This window comes from Colletes gigas, unplaced genomic scaffold (genome assembly GCF_013123115.1).
Source record: "Colletes gigas isolate AHSC1104 unplaced genomic scaffold, ASM1312311v1 Colletes_gigas_Sc00004, whole genome shotgun sequence".
Taxonomy (NCBI): domain Eukaryota; kingdom Metazoa; phylum Arthropoda; class Insecta; order Hymenoptera; family Colletidae; genus Colletes; species Colletes gigas.
In genome coordinates, this window is record NW_025106633.1 from 9,798,441 (window position 1) to 9,813,497 (window position 15,057).

General features: G+C 33.7%; 3 protein-coding genes across 4 annotated transcripts; 2 read left to right on the forward strand and 1 right to left on the reverse strand.

Moving 5' to 3' along the window:
* The first annotated feature begins 168 nt into the window (after window positions 1-168).
* Window positions 169-4,762, forward strand: LOC122405186. Its single transcript, XM_043409729.1, has 17 exons — window positions 169-345; window positions 420-471; window positions 560-765; window positions 839-991; window positions 1,280-1,537; window positions 1,611-1,895; window positions 1,974-2,272; window positions 2,339-2,543; window positions 2,605-2,808; window positions 2,872-3,087; window positions 3,154-3,310; window positions 3,390-3,661; window positions 3,725-3,958; window positions 4,015-4,185; window positions 4,260-4,376; window positions 4,443-4,609; window positions 4,669-4,762. Exons 1-17 carry the CDS (start codon window positions 283-285, stop codon window positions 4,760-4,762), a joined length of 3,153 nt encoding a protein of 1,050 aa, XP_043265664.1. The 5' UTR covers window positions 169-282.
* Window positions 4,763-5,080: 318 nt separating this feature from the next.
* Window positions 5,081-7,582, reverse strand: LOC122405541 (zinc finger protein 880-like). 2 transcript variants are annotated; one of them, XM_043410399.1, is made up of 4 exons: window positions 6,584-7,582; window positions 6,083-6,504; window positions 5,766-5,953; window positions 5,081-5,689 (listed from the first exon to the last, which is right to left on the reverse strand). In XM_043410399.1, the coding sequence occupies exons 1-4, from the start codon at window positions 7,329-7,331 to the stop codon at window positions 5,275-5,277; spliced, it is 1,773 nt and encodes a 590-aa protein (XP_043266334.1). In that variant the 5' UTR covers window positions 7,332-7,582; the 3' UTR covers window positions 5,081-5,274. The 2 variants fall into 2 exon arrangements, with proteins under 2 accessions (XP_043266334.1, XP_043266335.1); XM_043410400.1 differs by having other exon boundaries at window positions 5,516-5,700.
* Window positions 7,583-8,478: 896 nt separating this feature from the next.
* Window positions 8,479-12,461, forward strand: LOC122405188 (protein asteroid-like). The gene is made up of 4 exons (XM_043409734.1): window positions 8,479-8,485; window positions 10,870-11,045; window positions 11,116-11,598; window positions 11,692-12,461. The coding sequence occupies exons 1-4, from the start codon at window positions 8,479-8,481 to the stop codon at window positions 11,884-11,886; spliced, it is 861 nt and encodes a 286-aa protein (XP_043265669.1). The 3' UTR covers window positions 11,887-12,461.
* Window positions 12,462-15,057: the final 2,596 nt, after the last annotated feature.

Consider the following 15,057-nt stretch of genomic DNA (forward strand, 5'->3'; position numbering starts at 1 on the left):
TTTAACTATGCAACGAATAAGATCTCGTTCAATTATGTTTCTATTAAAGAAAATAGAAAAACAGTTTATTTAATTATCTTACACAAAATTCAATTCTTTTTCAAATTTGTTTAGAATGTTTTTAAAAATTTTTACAAATACGAATGTGTACCTATATTAGAGTATTAGTGTGTTACTTGACCCTTGACGGCCTTGATGAAGATTTGACTTTTTTTCTGTTAAAATGCACACGATATATTGGGTTAATTCTTCCATAATAACACATTTATTTTGTTGACAAACATGGAAGTTATAATACGTAAAGCAAAGCGTGATGATTGCGTTTCAATTAGAAATTTGATACAGGTAAACGTAATGTAATTATTTAGTGCGTGAATATAAATTATGAACATGTTATTTGAAATTTTTGATTCTTTTAGGAATTAGCTAATTTTGAGAAAATGCCTGATGGACCAAAAATTGATCACACGAGTAAGGATTCAATACTAAACATTTTTTATTTAAAAGTTACACATTAAGCCATTTGCAATAGTTTGTTTACTGTAAATGATGATTTTAGCACTAGAAAAAGATGGATTTGACACAGAACATCCGTTGTACGTATGTTATGTGGCGGAAGTAAATGGCAATATAGTCGGATATACAATTTCATATTACACATATTCAACATGGTGTGGGAAAGCCATGTATTTGGAAGATATTTACGTAACTTTTGATTACCGAGGGAAGCATATTGGCAGTAAACTTTTGAAAGCCGTTGCTAAGGTTTGTATCTTGAATTATAAAAGATTATTTGAACTTATGATATTCATCAATGCACTTTGAATTATTTGTAAAGGAAGCAACGGACAACAAGTGTTGCAGATTAGATTTCTCGGTTCTTAAATGGAATCCTGCTCAACATTTTTATAAAAACAAAGGGGCGATTGATTTAACGATAGAAGAAGGATGGCATCACTATCGTTTATCGGATACAGCTTTAAAAACCTTAGTAACTAATCTATAATAATTATTATTAATGTATTGGTAAAATTATTCTTATAATATGTGGAAGATTTTTAATATACCGTGTATATTATCAGAATATTCAACTGTTACAAAACAACTGAAATAGAAAATGTTATTTATTAATATATGAAGATTACTTGAAAGTTTTACCGGAAGAAATTATTTTAGAGAAGAATTGTTAATAATTTGCACACAGAAATGAGCAATAAACAGGTAATATTGTACTTTACTACGAATTCTATGGATTACTATAAATTTTTTGTAATTGCAGCTTCCGTACCTTTTTTCCTCCGTACCATCTTTATTCGAACCGAATGCAATCAACACAATTCTTCCTAAAAAAGAAAAATCATCTAAGAATTATGTCGAAGACGTTTATGAAGTTGATTCCGATATATTATCCCATAGTAATCTCAGTTGGGGATCCTTGGAAGATAGATACGTACCGTTTGAAATTTTATCCGATGATACTGCTTCAACTGCTTCAACTGCTTCAACTGCTTCTTCAACTGCTTCTTCCACCACCAGCGTAACTACCATTCGATAAAAAGTTCGTTCCGCTTCGTAGCATAATAAAATTCACAATTCTTTTATTTTTAAAGTCTAGTTCTTCGGCCAAGCTTGATTATATGCCAATACCAATAAATGTAGACGCGATACACTGTGCGAACGAAAGCGATTGGGCTAGTTATGCTTTGGATGCTGATTCATGGGACGACGATAAAGCACATATTGTAAAATTGAGGCACCTTAAAGAATTATTGCTTGACGATTTAGAATTTTGTGGCTTCTTAACGGACAGGTTAATAGGAATTGGATCATCGTTTTTAGTCAAATCACCCGAAAACGGTCTATACGTTTTGAATAAATGTATCATGAGAAATATGGTATTTCTTTATTACTTTTATCGATAGAGTCTTATGCTTGGAAAGAAGAAAAGTAATTTTTAAATAATTTTTTTACAGTCGCTTACGAACATTACGATGTTGTATTGTCACCGTTATTTACGGTACATCGATCTAGCATACAATTATATTTCTAATTTGTCTCCTTTGGGGGGAGTTCCCTATTTAATGCATCTAAATCTAACGCATAATAGAATCAAAACTATTTTAAATTTCACGCCTCCTTGGTATTTGACTTATGTGAATTTATCATATAATTACATATCAGAAATGCGCGATATCAGCAACTTTTGGAGCATCGTACACCTGGACTTATCGCATAATGCAATCGAAGTAATTTCTGGTCTGCAAAATTTAAAGTTAGTGCATTTTTCCGTGCGTCGAAAAAATAGATATTCTTTCCATGTTACGTATTATTTTCGTAGGTATTTAAAGTATTTAAATTTGTCGTATAATTTAATCGAGTGTATCGAGAATTTAGATAAATTGAATATTCAAGAACTTAACTTGGAAGGTAATTGTATCACATCGTTTAAATCTGCTGTGCCTGGTAACAACATAAACACGATACCCCATTTGCGAGCGATATATTTAGGATACAACAAGATATCTAATTTGGAATTCTTCAAAGTAATAATTTTTAATCGGTCACAAGTAAATTATAATTCCTAATCATTGTTTGAATATTTAGGATGGATACAATTTGCGCGTAATAGATTTGAAATTCAATAGGATTGCCGATTTATTAGAATTATCAAATTTTAAAGGTTTCATAGATGAAATAGACCTTAGGGGCAACGGCTGTACAATGTGGCCTAATTATAAAGGTGTGCTTTTATTTTCTGTACCGAGCATACAGATAATCGATGGCGATGTTGTAACAATCTCGGAAAAAGTATGTAATGAAAAACTAATGGTGTATAATTTCTAATGTAATATGAAAAATTAATTTGAGTAGATTGCTGCTGCGACCCTGTTTGCTCCACCAGTGAATTTAATAGCTGCCCGTACAGTCACAAAATTAACTTTGTTGGAACAATTAAGCATGCCCAAAATTGATTTACACGTGAAACCGTACGACGAAGCAAGCCCGCCTTTGATAATACTAACAGGTCCATCCGCAGTGAAGAAAACATCCTTAGCTATTCACATTGCTCAAACGCTGCCAAACAAAGTAATATTCAAGTTAATTTGTAATTCATTTTTAATCACTTTATAAAAAATGAATTTTTTACCTCAGATAAAACACTGTCAGTGGTATACTACAAAAGAGCCAGAGGACAGTGAGACTTTACATCGGTCCTATATATTTACAAACAGAGAAGACTTCAACGATATGTCTCGTCGTGGTGAATTTTTAGCGATCCAGGAACAATTAGGGAATAGTTATGGGTTTCGTTCGTTTCAAGTATTTTTATATACGACAATTTATGTATACTTGATTACCAATTGTGATTGTATCGTATATTTACGTAGATCATAATCAAATTGTTTCGTTGATATTGGAGAATAAAATTGGTATCACGCAAATGGATTTACACGCGACCTTACAAATGAGTAAGCGATATTTTAATATTAAACCAATTCTCGTATTGACGAAAACCGAACAAGTACATCGTAATTGGATACAAGAGAAGTTTGACGTTTATATATGCGATAAGAATAGCACAGAAGATTCACTGGCTGAAAATGAAACCAAAAATACGGAAGAAAATACTACGGAATCTACGAACACTGCAAACAATCTTGTCAATATTCCTATATTTTTCTAATAATAAGATAATTACGATTCTAATCAGTTTCATTTATAGACTGTAGATGGGCTTCCAATATCTTCGAACAATATATCTATGAAAGAACCGGACAACGATGTAACAACATCCGATATGCTAAAAAATAATTCAATCACACATAATGAGATAACAACGAACGAAACAGAAACGGGGGAAAAAAAATATATAAAATTTCACGAGATAGAAACTTCGAATAGAGAACTTTTCAATTCAAATTTTGAAATTAAATTTGATAACCAGACAGAATTAAGAGTAAGAATTTACTTGCTATTATTTGAATGTATAACAATTACTGCATCCTCGAATAGGTAATTTTAGACGAAAGTTCGAATCTCATAGTCGAGGATGAAGAACTAAAACGTAGAAGACGTCAGGAAAGAATGATACATCGTCGAAGTACATTACTATCTGATGCAGAATACTTTGCCACGGAAGATCATAGCGAATCGATAACTAGCGAAGAGACGGACGTAGATCAAGTATCTATTCGAAAATATATTGTGAATAAAATTGTCTATACAAAATAATATTATTTGCTGATTCAACTCGACAGTTTTCGGAAACAAAAAAACCAGAACACTTGAAAGAATTGTACACCGAGCTTGTGATAAAAACGAGGGAAATGTATTTGAATCATCATGCGACCAAGCCAGGATTTTTCTATTTGGTGGTAATAATTCTTAGTTTTTTTTTTAATTTTTACGTGTACGATTTTTAAATTGTAATTATTTTACAGCTGCTAACCGATGACTATCCTAAAGCATTTAATGCATTGATTAATTTTATTTATAAAGTGCATACAAACCACTCGACCGAAAAGCCCAAGTCTTTTACTGAAATCGAGCATTTGTCGCAAGTTACTGTTCCCGCAATGATTAACACCGTTGTTGATGAAATAAGACAGTAAGTTATCGGCTTTTGCTTACTAATTGTTACAATTCTTTATTTTGATAAATTTATAGGTCATTATCGACACCAATAATGCAACGGAAAACTTTATTGAGAGCCTATGGTGTTACTTCGTGGAAAGATTTAATGCCTAGTCAGATGATATAAAATTAACTATGATCTTTGTTCTTTATATTATCGTTAATCATTCTGTACTTTTCATTCCTGTCGTAGAATAAATAAATAATGAACGTGTAAATGTGTCTAACGTAAAATTAGTTCAATTCGTTATACGTTTGATCATTTTACTGTATTTTATTAATAACAGTTTCGTTGGTACATAGCAATTAATTATATGTAGAATGAACACATTTTGTCAAAAATACTTTTGCGTAAGGAACTCTCAATTATAACACGAACTTCTAAAAATACGTACTTATTATTGTTCTACTTAGTTATATTAGTTTATACATCTTTGTGGATGTAATGCATATTGAGAAAACTATATACGAAACGAAGAAAAAATACGAAACACGTAAGTTAATACATTTAGTTGAACAAAACTATCTTGTTAGACGCATCGAAGAAACGAATTATATATTACTCTTTAAACGCTAAAATTGATCGCTTAACATTATTTTTTTTTTATATTAACATTTTCATTATATTTTATTGCTCGATCACATGTGCGTTTTATCGATGGAAGGAAGATTACTGTTTAAAAGTGACGTATCTGATGATTCTATAATTACCTGTAAACTCGTATTATAATTTGTACTTTCCACAGATAGTTTTTGTTCGTTGAACGTGACCGCAAAGGAGCTCTCATTGATCTCAGGTAAAGGATTCTGTAGGAGCACAAATTTCGTTTGATTATCGATGATATCTAATTTCGAATGATTCGTTTCAATCCACGTTTGCGGCAGCACACCATGTTCAGAATTCATTTTTTTTGGTGATTCTTTAATTTCCGACTGAACCGGAAAGACCGAATATGATTTTTTTAGATCAAACTCGGTTCCTGTATCAGTGTGATATTTTAAATGGTCGCTCAAAGTTTGCTTTTGTTCGAACACCAAGTTACAACGATTACATCTAAAATAAAACTAATTAGAATATAAATATAACAATTAATAGCTGGGTGAAGTATCTTGTCAATACCTATACTTACTGGTATTGCGTTTCGTTGATATTCTTCGTTTTATTTTCAAACGGATCGTGAATTTTTTGATGCGCGAACAAATTATATCGTTCGGCGAAACGTTTCCCACATAATGTGCAACTATATGGTTTCTCGCCCGTATGAACTCGCATGTGTCTTTTCAAATGAGACGTTGAAAGCAAAGATATATCACACATCTGCAATGTATTAAGTAATCTTACAAAATTCATTCGGACGACCTGTTTTAAGAGCCTTATCTTATATAATTTATTACTCGAAATGTTTCTTCTACTTAAAAAATTACAAAATACACTAATACTACTCACATGGCATTTGTAAGATTTCTTTCCGCTATGTGATAATCTGTGCATGCTGTACGACGTATGATGTATAAATCGTTTACCGCATAATTCGCATTGGTAAGGCATTTCACCAGTATGCATCGGCAAGTGTCTCATAAGCGCTCCTTTCTGCGTGAAACACTTATTACAGAAATTGCATTGAAATGGATTTATTCCATTATGCATTCCCACGTGTATCTCTAATGCATGTTTATGTTTGTACGCTTGCCCGCATTTTTCACACATATACGGTCTCAACGTAGAGTGAGTTTTTATATGCGTTTTTAGTTCAGCCGACGTCTTCCATCTTTTACCACAAGTGGAACAAGAATATTTCAATGGTTTTAAATTACATTTTGATACTTTCCCTGATTTTATGGGAACATTCGGCTGATCAATTTTTGATGCTACATACACATAAACATTTACATAATTAAAAATGTACCGTTTGAAATTCGATTAATTAACAGATAGAATTTTTATTACCTGTTGTACTTTCTGTATTCACCTCTACTTCTGTAACATTTTCGTCTAATTCCTTCCACTTAAAATTAAACATATTACTTTGCAAAGAACTAATACTATACACATTGTTCTTATCGGTTAATGCAATCGGATTAGGAAACGTATCGTGTCTTAAAATCTCATTTTTACTACAATCAAACGAGTTTATATTATCTATTTCAGCGCAGTCTGTAATTTTCTTTTTTAATTCCTTCTTTGGATTTGCACTGGACTTTGTACTAACATCGCGATCTATGTTCCGAAGATTTATTATTTGCCTGTTTACTTTGTCTTGAATACATTGTTGTTTTGTCGTTTCGTTGATTTGAAAGGGTTGCGAATTTGTGCCTCCTTTTATGCGTTCTTCGTCATTATTTACATCTAACTTGCTTTCTTCTAAGACTATGCTTGTGCTTAAATTCAAGTTCACATTGTTATTCACCGATTGCTTTATATTTTTTCTCCTTTCCGTAGTACGATATATCTTCAAAATTTCACAACGTATGTTTAAAACAGTCTTCTGTGCTTGTTCCAACATTTGGAACAGATTGTAACATTGTAAACAGATATAAGAATCGTTTGATTCAGGAACAGGTATGTGAAGCACTTTCGATAAAAAATTTGCTAACGATTCTCCGTTCCGAGGTAAGGATGTGCAAAATATATTCACGTAGGACGAAACATCGAGATTTATGTTACATACCACGCAGCATAAATTGGACATTGGCATCGTATCGCAGTATCGTCAATATGTCATAGAAATTTCGAATCGATAACTTATTTCTCCATCAATGACTTATGATATTACTTTATAACAAATAACAAGCACAAACGTGACCGTCTTATTTGATAATCATAAATTAGTTTTTGAAAATGCATCTCAAACGTAACCTCTACTTCATGTGACAACATAACATATCTATAATGATCTTTCGCATTTGGTAATTTCGAAGCAATCGTTTGTACCATAAAAGTAGCAAATATATAATAATACGTGCACCACAGTTTCCTTTTTATATTTAAATATATCACGAATCATTGGATACAATTTCTTACAATTGTCAATGCTTGTATTTACCGGAAATCCAAACAGCACATGTAAAAAAACTTCATTTTACATTTCGTATCGTGGTTTGTTTAAAATTTATAAAAAAACTGTAATATATAATTAATTTTTAACTTTATGGTTTTCATCGTAAATATAAATGTTTTTATTAAGTTTCACATGCTTGCATGTTTCGGTTGCCAGATCAGTGATGCCAGAAAAGCACCGTCGTGGAAGTCGAGAGAGAAAGGCTCACATTTGCCTTCTTGCTCCCACACAACTGAAATCCGATCTCCCGTCAACGACATACGATTTGGCTTCTCGACTGCCCAGGCATTTTTACTTTCCGACCTATGTAGGCGCACATAAGCAAAGTACCCATAATGAAAAAAAAATGTTGTAAAATTTATTTTACGGAAATACACGTTTTAAGACCTCCTGATCATATTTTAATTATTGAAAAAAAAGAAATTTTTTTTTATTCCCATGTATGAGCACACATATGTATATTATTAATACGATTTTTGAAAATAAATAAAGTAAAACTTATCTGATTGAAATTTTTTGTAGAAGTTGAGCTGATGAATACCTAGAAAAAAGTATTAGACAACATTTAATTTTGATTTCGATTAAAAATCAAATTTATATTGTTTTAAATTCGCAGCCATTAGCTCGGTGTTACCCATAATGAAGAAGTTGTTCTTCAAAGGTAACACCGATTACCAGGTCTCACCACGAGGAGGTTGCTGCGAGTGGAGACCCAAAGTGAGACCGATGGAACAAAGTTCGATCGACCTTCCTTTTTACACACTAGATTACGCAAAAAAAAAAGATGCCAAGTAATTACTGTTCTAAAACAAAGGAGGAAGCTAAATTGTGGGAGACGCGACACGACGAAACGCGACACCAATACTGCACAGTGCAGTAGGAACATGAGGTGCGACACGTACCGAATAGCGGGTCAAAAGGGGCAGCTCGTTGCCTCTCAGCGAGTCCAATTGAAGGGGAGGAGAATCGACGCACCAGACACGGGTTCTCCATTTCTCCCACGCATCCTGCTGGGAGCCCACGGGACCCAACTCGGGATGGCTGACACAGGAGAGAGATCCTGAGTCCGGGCTACCGCAGACAGGAACAGGTCCCCTCTACGGCCGATGACTCTTTCCCTAGAATTGTCTCACCAGAGGACGGCAACCGACCCTTCGAACCATCTAAACGGCCGATCACTTGCTTTCTACATTAAAGCAGCGGTGACCGGAGAAACGAGACTGGAAAAGAAGCTATTAATGAATTCATTACTTGGCAATCTACGCAGTAAATAAAATAATATACAATGTAAATTGAAAATTAACGTCGTAGGTGGAATTAATGAGATTAAGGAATTGAAATAAACATAGGAATGAGAAAGAAAGGAAAAAGAAATATTCGACGTTAATTTTTACACTCGCGCCGCGCCTTAAATTTAATGCCCTTACGTGCAGATGAATCCGAAGTCCTCCCTCTAAAAATTGATCTGAATAAAAACTAAAATAAAAATTAGTAGTTAAACAAACAAATTAGAATTAATTATACGAACAAATATAGGGGCAAATACAAATACAAATAAACAATCAACATAACCAAGAACAGAATAAGTCAAAAAATAACAACCCCACGATGAAAACAATGAGGAACAAAATGATTTGAAAAATCACAACCCAACGAAGTAAAGAATGAAGAAGAAAATAATTCGAAAAATAACAACCCATCGATGTCGAAAATAAAGAACAGAATAATTGGAAAAATTTCTACCCAACGATGTAATATATGTAGATAAAACCTGAAAGAAAAAACGAATGAATTATTGGAGAGAGGAACAGAAACAACGAAATAATACATCCCTATATATAAATAAAAAACACAATAATGGTATTAGTTATATGGATATAAATATATGTATGTATTATACCAATCGGCGACACCAGTCATCATCGCAGAATCAGAGAATCTGAAACAGAAAATACGCGTGACAGTACCCCTGGCGGTTCCAGGAGTACTGAAAAGAGCCGACCAGCTGTGCCCGTTTTTATGCAGTCGGACAAAAGTAATCCCTAGCCAATCAGCAGCCAGTCCGCTGGGGGCGACACTCCGATAGGGCGATACTTGCTTCACCTAAGTTTATAAGAGACCCCCCTGAGACCCGCGCGGGGGAGTTATCTCCCAACCACCAAGCAAGACGGACCGCATCGAGATGAAGAATTTAATTGAAGACTTACATTCGATCAAAATCGAAGATGGCGGCCAAGAAGATGTTTCACGAGCAGCGGCCAAGGGACAAAACCGGTCTTTTTAAAGACCAAGAAAATCTCATTTGTGGGAACAACTTATGCAATGAACTGAACAACTTTTATATTTAACAACTCAGAGACACTTTACATCTCTGTTTTGTAACAACTTTTATATTTAACAATTCAGAGACACTTTACATCACTGTTTTGTAACAACTTTTATATTTAACAACTCAGAGACACTTTACATCTCTGTTTTGTAACAACTTTTATATTTAACAACTCAGAGACACTTTACATCTCTGTTTTGTAACAACTTTTATATTTAACAATTCAGAGACACTTTACATCTCTGTTTTGCAACAACTTTTATGTTTAACAACTCAGAGACACTTTACATCTCTGTTTTGTAACAACTTTTATATTTAACAACTCAGAGACACTTTACATCTCTGTTATGGCACAAGTTATGCAATAAAACTGAACATGGTATATTTGCCTATATGTATAGGAAGGAAATTCGTCGTTAGTATTGTCGCCCGTCAATGCACTTAATTATGCAAGATCAGTATACTATCTAATTTTATTTTTTATTATACCGGTTTGTAATATCGTAAAGATCAATGCAAAAACATTATGCACAGCTCTTGTATTTCTTTGATTTATCCAAGTAGTCAAAGTATAATATTTAACAAACTTTTGATTCAAATAAAATAACGAATGACACAAGAGTAAGTACCTGTTACATGCAACCTATGTATAAATGCATAATAACTAATATTGATATACGCATAACGAACTTAGTTTGTGATATGAAACATTAAGAAAAGTGTAAATTAATAAATAGGTTTCAAAATGGGTATTTCAGGTTTAACAACTTTTATAAACAATCGTTCAGATCGTTATTTGGAATATTTCGAGCTACGTGATACGTATTTAGTTATTTAGCTGTCAAATATATAATTCGTACAAGTGCAATTGTGTTTTTGGCGGTGATTACGATAAATACGCTCAACGAGTATCGGATTTTTTTGACGATTTGTTAAAGTGCAATGTAGTACCATTAGTTTTGATCGATGGCGGTTGCGAGGATAAGAAACTGCAAACAGTTATATCTAGAACTAGAGAAAAGGTTCGTACAGCATCATCTTTTTCTCCGATCTGTCAACAGAAAATGAAATTTTTGTCCTTTACATATTTAGGAAGTTTTCAAAGATGTTACGAGAAAGAAGAATGTTCGTCATGTGCAATGCTTATTCGAAGCTGATAATGCTATAGCTACTGTAGCAAGGGTATTGAATTGTCCTGTATTGAGTTATGATTCAGATTTTTATGTGTTTGGGACATTGTACATACCATTTGATACATTGGACAATTACACGGTGAAAAGTTCAACTGGAAATGGTTACACGAAACGTTGTAAAATTTATAAAGTTGAACACTTATTAAATTCTTATAGAAGTCTAAGTCAATCTACACCGCCATTAGCTGCAATATTACTAGGCAATGATTATGTAAAACGTGGTACATTTAGAAACTTCTTTCGTTATTTAAAGTTACGACGAATAAGAAGAAAAAGGTATAGTAATCGACAGTATTGTATAGAAGCAACTTTACAATGGTTGAGCAGGTTTTACACCTTGGACAGAGCAGTCATTGGAATACTATGTAGATCACCTAAAACCGTAAGACAAAATATATTAAGCATAATAGAAATCAATATAAATGGCTATACAAATGCATCTGCAGAAATACTTGTTCCATTGGGGTTTTTACAGGAATATGCAGCTCGTGCCACAACACATTCCATAAACAGAATTTTTAAATTTGATGGGAATGTTAATAGTCTAATGTACATAGAAGAAACTGATAAAAATGGAGACTTTGAATCAGCCGAAGAAGAAGAAGAAGAGGAAGAAAACGAAGTTGAAATATTAGACATGCTTAAAGGGGTCAGAATCTGCTACCAATAATGCACTAGCTAATATACCTAATTTGTTTGTAGATGAATTTCTTATGGGCAATTATCCTGCATATTTTATGGACTTGTTGGTTCGACGTTTATATATTTGTCCTGTACAAATAGAGGATTATTCCTATCCATTGAGCAATGTAATAAGTTTAAAAATTATTAGAGTTATATATGCATTTCTGTAATCAGGAATGAATAGAAGGAGAGGTTTCATGAAATACATGATGAGAGACTGTAATAAAAAGCTTAAATGTTACGAACTAGAAGGCACTGACACTAAATTTTCTTCCCCATTACTGTCCCTATCTAATCTTAGAGAAGTACCATTAACGAGTCCAGGATTAAAAAATAATGTACAAACATGCGTCATTGATTTTTCATTACCATTTGAATTTAAATTCAAGTTATATAGACACAAATATATAAGCAAAGCCCATATTGAATGAAAAATTGATACGTAAATACACGTTTCAAGACCCTCTGATCATGTTTGACTTAAAACAATACTTTGTAAATAAATCGTTTGAATATAGTTTATCGAGTAAGACCTTCGAAATTATTTTCAAACGATTTATTTTCTAATTGTTCTACTATTTCAAATAATAATTTTTTGAACTTATAGCAAAGAATGTTTATTTAATATCAATTCAATAAATTCAATTTGTATTTGTATATTTTTCGCCTATATAGGCAAATATACCATGTTCAGTTTTATTGCATAACTTGTGCCATAACAGAGATGTAAAGTGTCTCTGAGTTGTTAAATATAAAAGTTGTTGCAAAACAGAGATGTAAAGTGTCTCTGAATTGTTAAATATAAAAGTTGTTACAAAACAGAGATGTAAAGTGTCTCTGAGTTGTTAAATATAAAAGTTGTTACAAAACAGAGATGTAAAGTGTCTCTGAGTTGTTAAATATAAAAGTTGTTACAAAACAGTGATGTAAAGTGTCTCTGAATTGTTAAATATAAAAGTTGTTACAAAACAGAGATGTAAAGTGTCTCTGAGTTGTTAAATATAAAAGTTGTTCAGTTCATTGCATAAGTTGTTCCCACAAATGAGATTTTCTTGGTCTTTAAAAAGACCGGTTTTGTCCCTTGGCCGCTGCTCGTGAAACATCTTCTTGGCCGCCATCTTCGATTTTGATCGAATGTAAGTCTTCAATTAAATTCTTCATCTCGATACGGTCCGTCTTGCTTGGTGGTTGGGAGATAACTCCCCCGCGCGGGTCTCAGGGGGGTCTCTTATAAACTTAGGTGAAGCAAGTATCGCCCTATCGGAGTGTCGCCCCCAGCGGACTGGCTGCTGATTGGCTAGGGATTACTTTTGTCCGACTGCATAAAAACGGGCACAGCTGGTCGGCTCTTTTCAGTACTCCTGGAACCGCCAGGGGTACTGTCACGCGTATTTTCTGTTTCAGATTCTCTGATTCTGCGATGATGACTGGTGTCGCCGATTGGTATAATACATACATATATTTATATCCATATAACTAATACCATTATTGTGTTTTTTATTTATATATAGGGATGTATTATTTCGTTGTTTCTGTTCCTCTCTCCAATAATTCATTCGTTTTTCTTTCAGGTTTTATCTACATATATTACATCGTTGGGTAGAAATTTTTCCAATTATTCTGTTCTTTATTTTCGACATCGATGGGTTGTTATTTTTCGAATTATTTTCTTCTTCATTCTTTACTTCGTTGGGTTGTGATTTTTCAAATCATTTTGTTCCTCATTGTTTTCATCGTGGGGTTGTTATTTTTTGACTTATTCTGTTCTTGGTTATGTTGATTGTTTATTTGTATTTGTATTTGCCCCTATATTTGTTCGTATAATTAATTCTAATTTGTTTGTTTAACTACTAATTTTTATTTTAGTTTTTATTCAGATCAATTTTTAGAGGGAGGACTTCGGATTCATCTGCACGTAAGGGCATTAAATTTAAGGCGCGGCGCGAGTGTAAAAATTAACGTCGAATATTTCTTTTCCTTTCTTTCTCATTCCTATGTTTATTTCAATTCCTTAATCTCATTAATTCCACCTACGACGTTAATTTTCAATTTACATTGTATATTATTTTATTTACTGCGTAGATTGCCAAGTAATGAATTCATTAATAGCTTCTTTTCCAGTCTCGTTTCTCCGGTCACCGCTGCTTTAATGTAGAAAGCAAGTGATCGGCCGTTTAGATGGTTCGAAGGGTCGGTTGCCGTCCTCTGGTGAGACAATTCTAGGGAAAGAGTCATCGGCCGTAGAGGGGACCTGTTCCTGTCTGCGGTAGCCCGGACTCAGGATCTCTCTCCTGTGTCAGCCATCCCGAGTTGGGTCCCGTGGGCTCCCAGCAGGATGCGTGGGAGAAATGGAGAACCCGTGTCTGGTGCGTCGATTCTCCTCCCCTTCAATTGGACTCGCTGAGAGGCAACGAGCTGCCCCTTTTGACCCGCTATTCGGTACGTGTCGCACCTCATGTTCCTACTGCACTGTGCAGTATTGGTGTCGCGTTTCGTCGTGTCGCGTCTCCCACAATTTAGCTTCCTCCTTTGTTTTAGAACAGTAATTACTTGGCATCTTTTTTTTTTTGCGTAATCTAGTGTGTAAAAAGGAAGGTCGATCGAACTTTGTTCCATCGGTCTCACTTTGGGTCTCCACTCGCAGCAACCTCCTCGTGGTGAGACCTGGTAATCGGTGTTACCTTTGAAGAACAACTTCTTCATTATGGGTAACACCGAGCTAATGGCTGCGAATTTAAAACAATATAAATTTGATTTTTAATCGAAATCAAAATTAAATGTTGTCTAATACTTTTTTCTAGGTATTCATCAGCTCAACTTCTACAAAAAATTTCAATCAGATAAGTTTTACTTTATTTATTTTCAAAAATCGTATTAATAATATACATATGTGTGCTCATACATGGGAATAAAAAAAAATTTCTTTTTTTTCAATAATTAAAATATGATCAGGAGGTCTTAAAACGTGTATTTCCGTAAAATAAATTTTACAACATTTTTTTTTCATTATGGGTACTTTGCTTATGTGCGCCTACATAGGTCGGAAAGTAAAAATGCCTGGGCAGTCGAGAAGCCAAATCGTATGTCGTTGACGGGAGATCGGATTTCAGTTGTGTGGGAGCGAGAAGGCAAATGTGAGCCTTTCTCTCTCGACTCC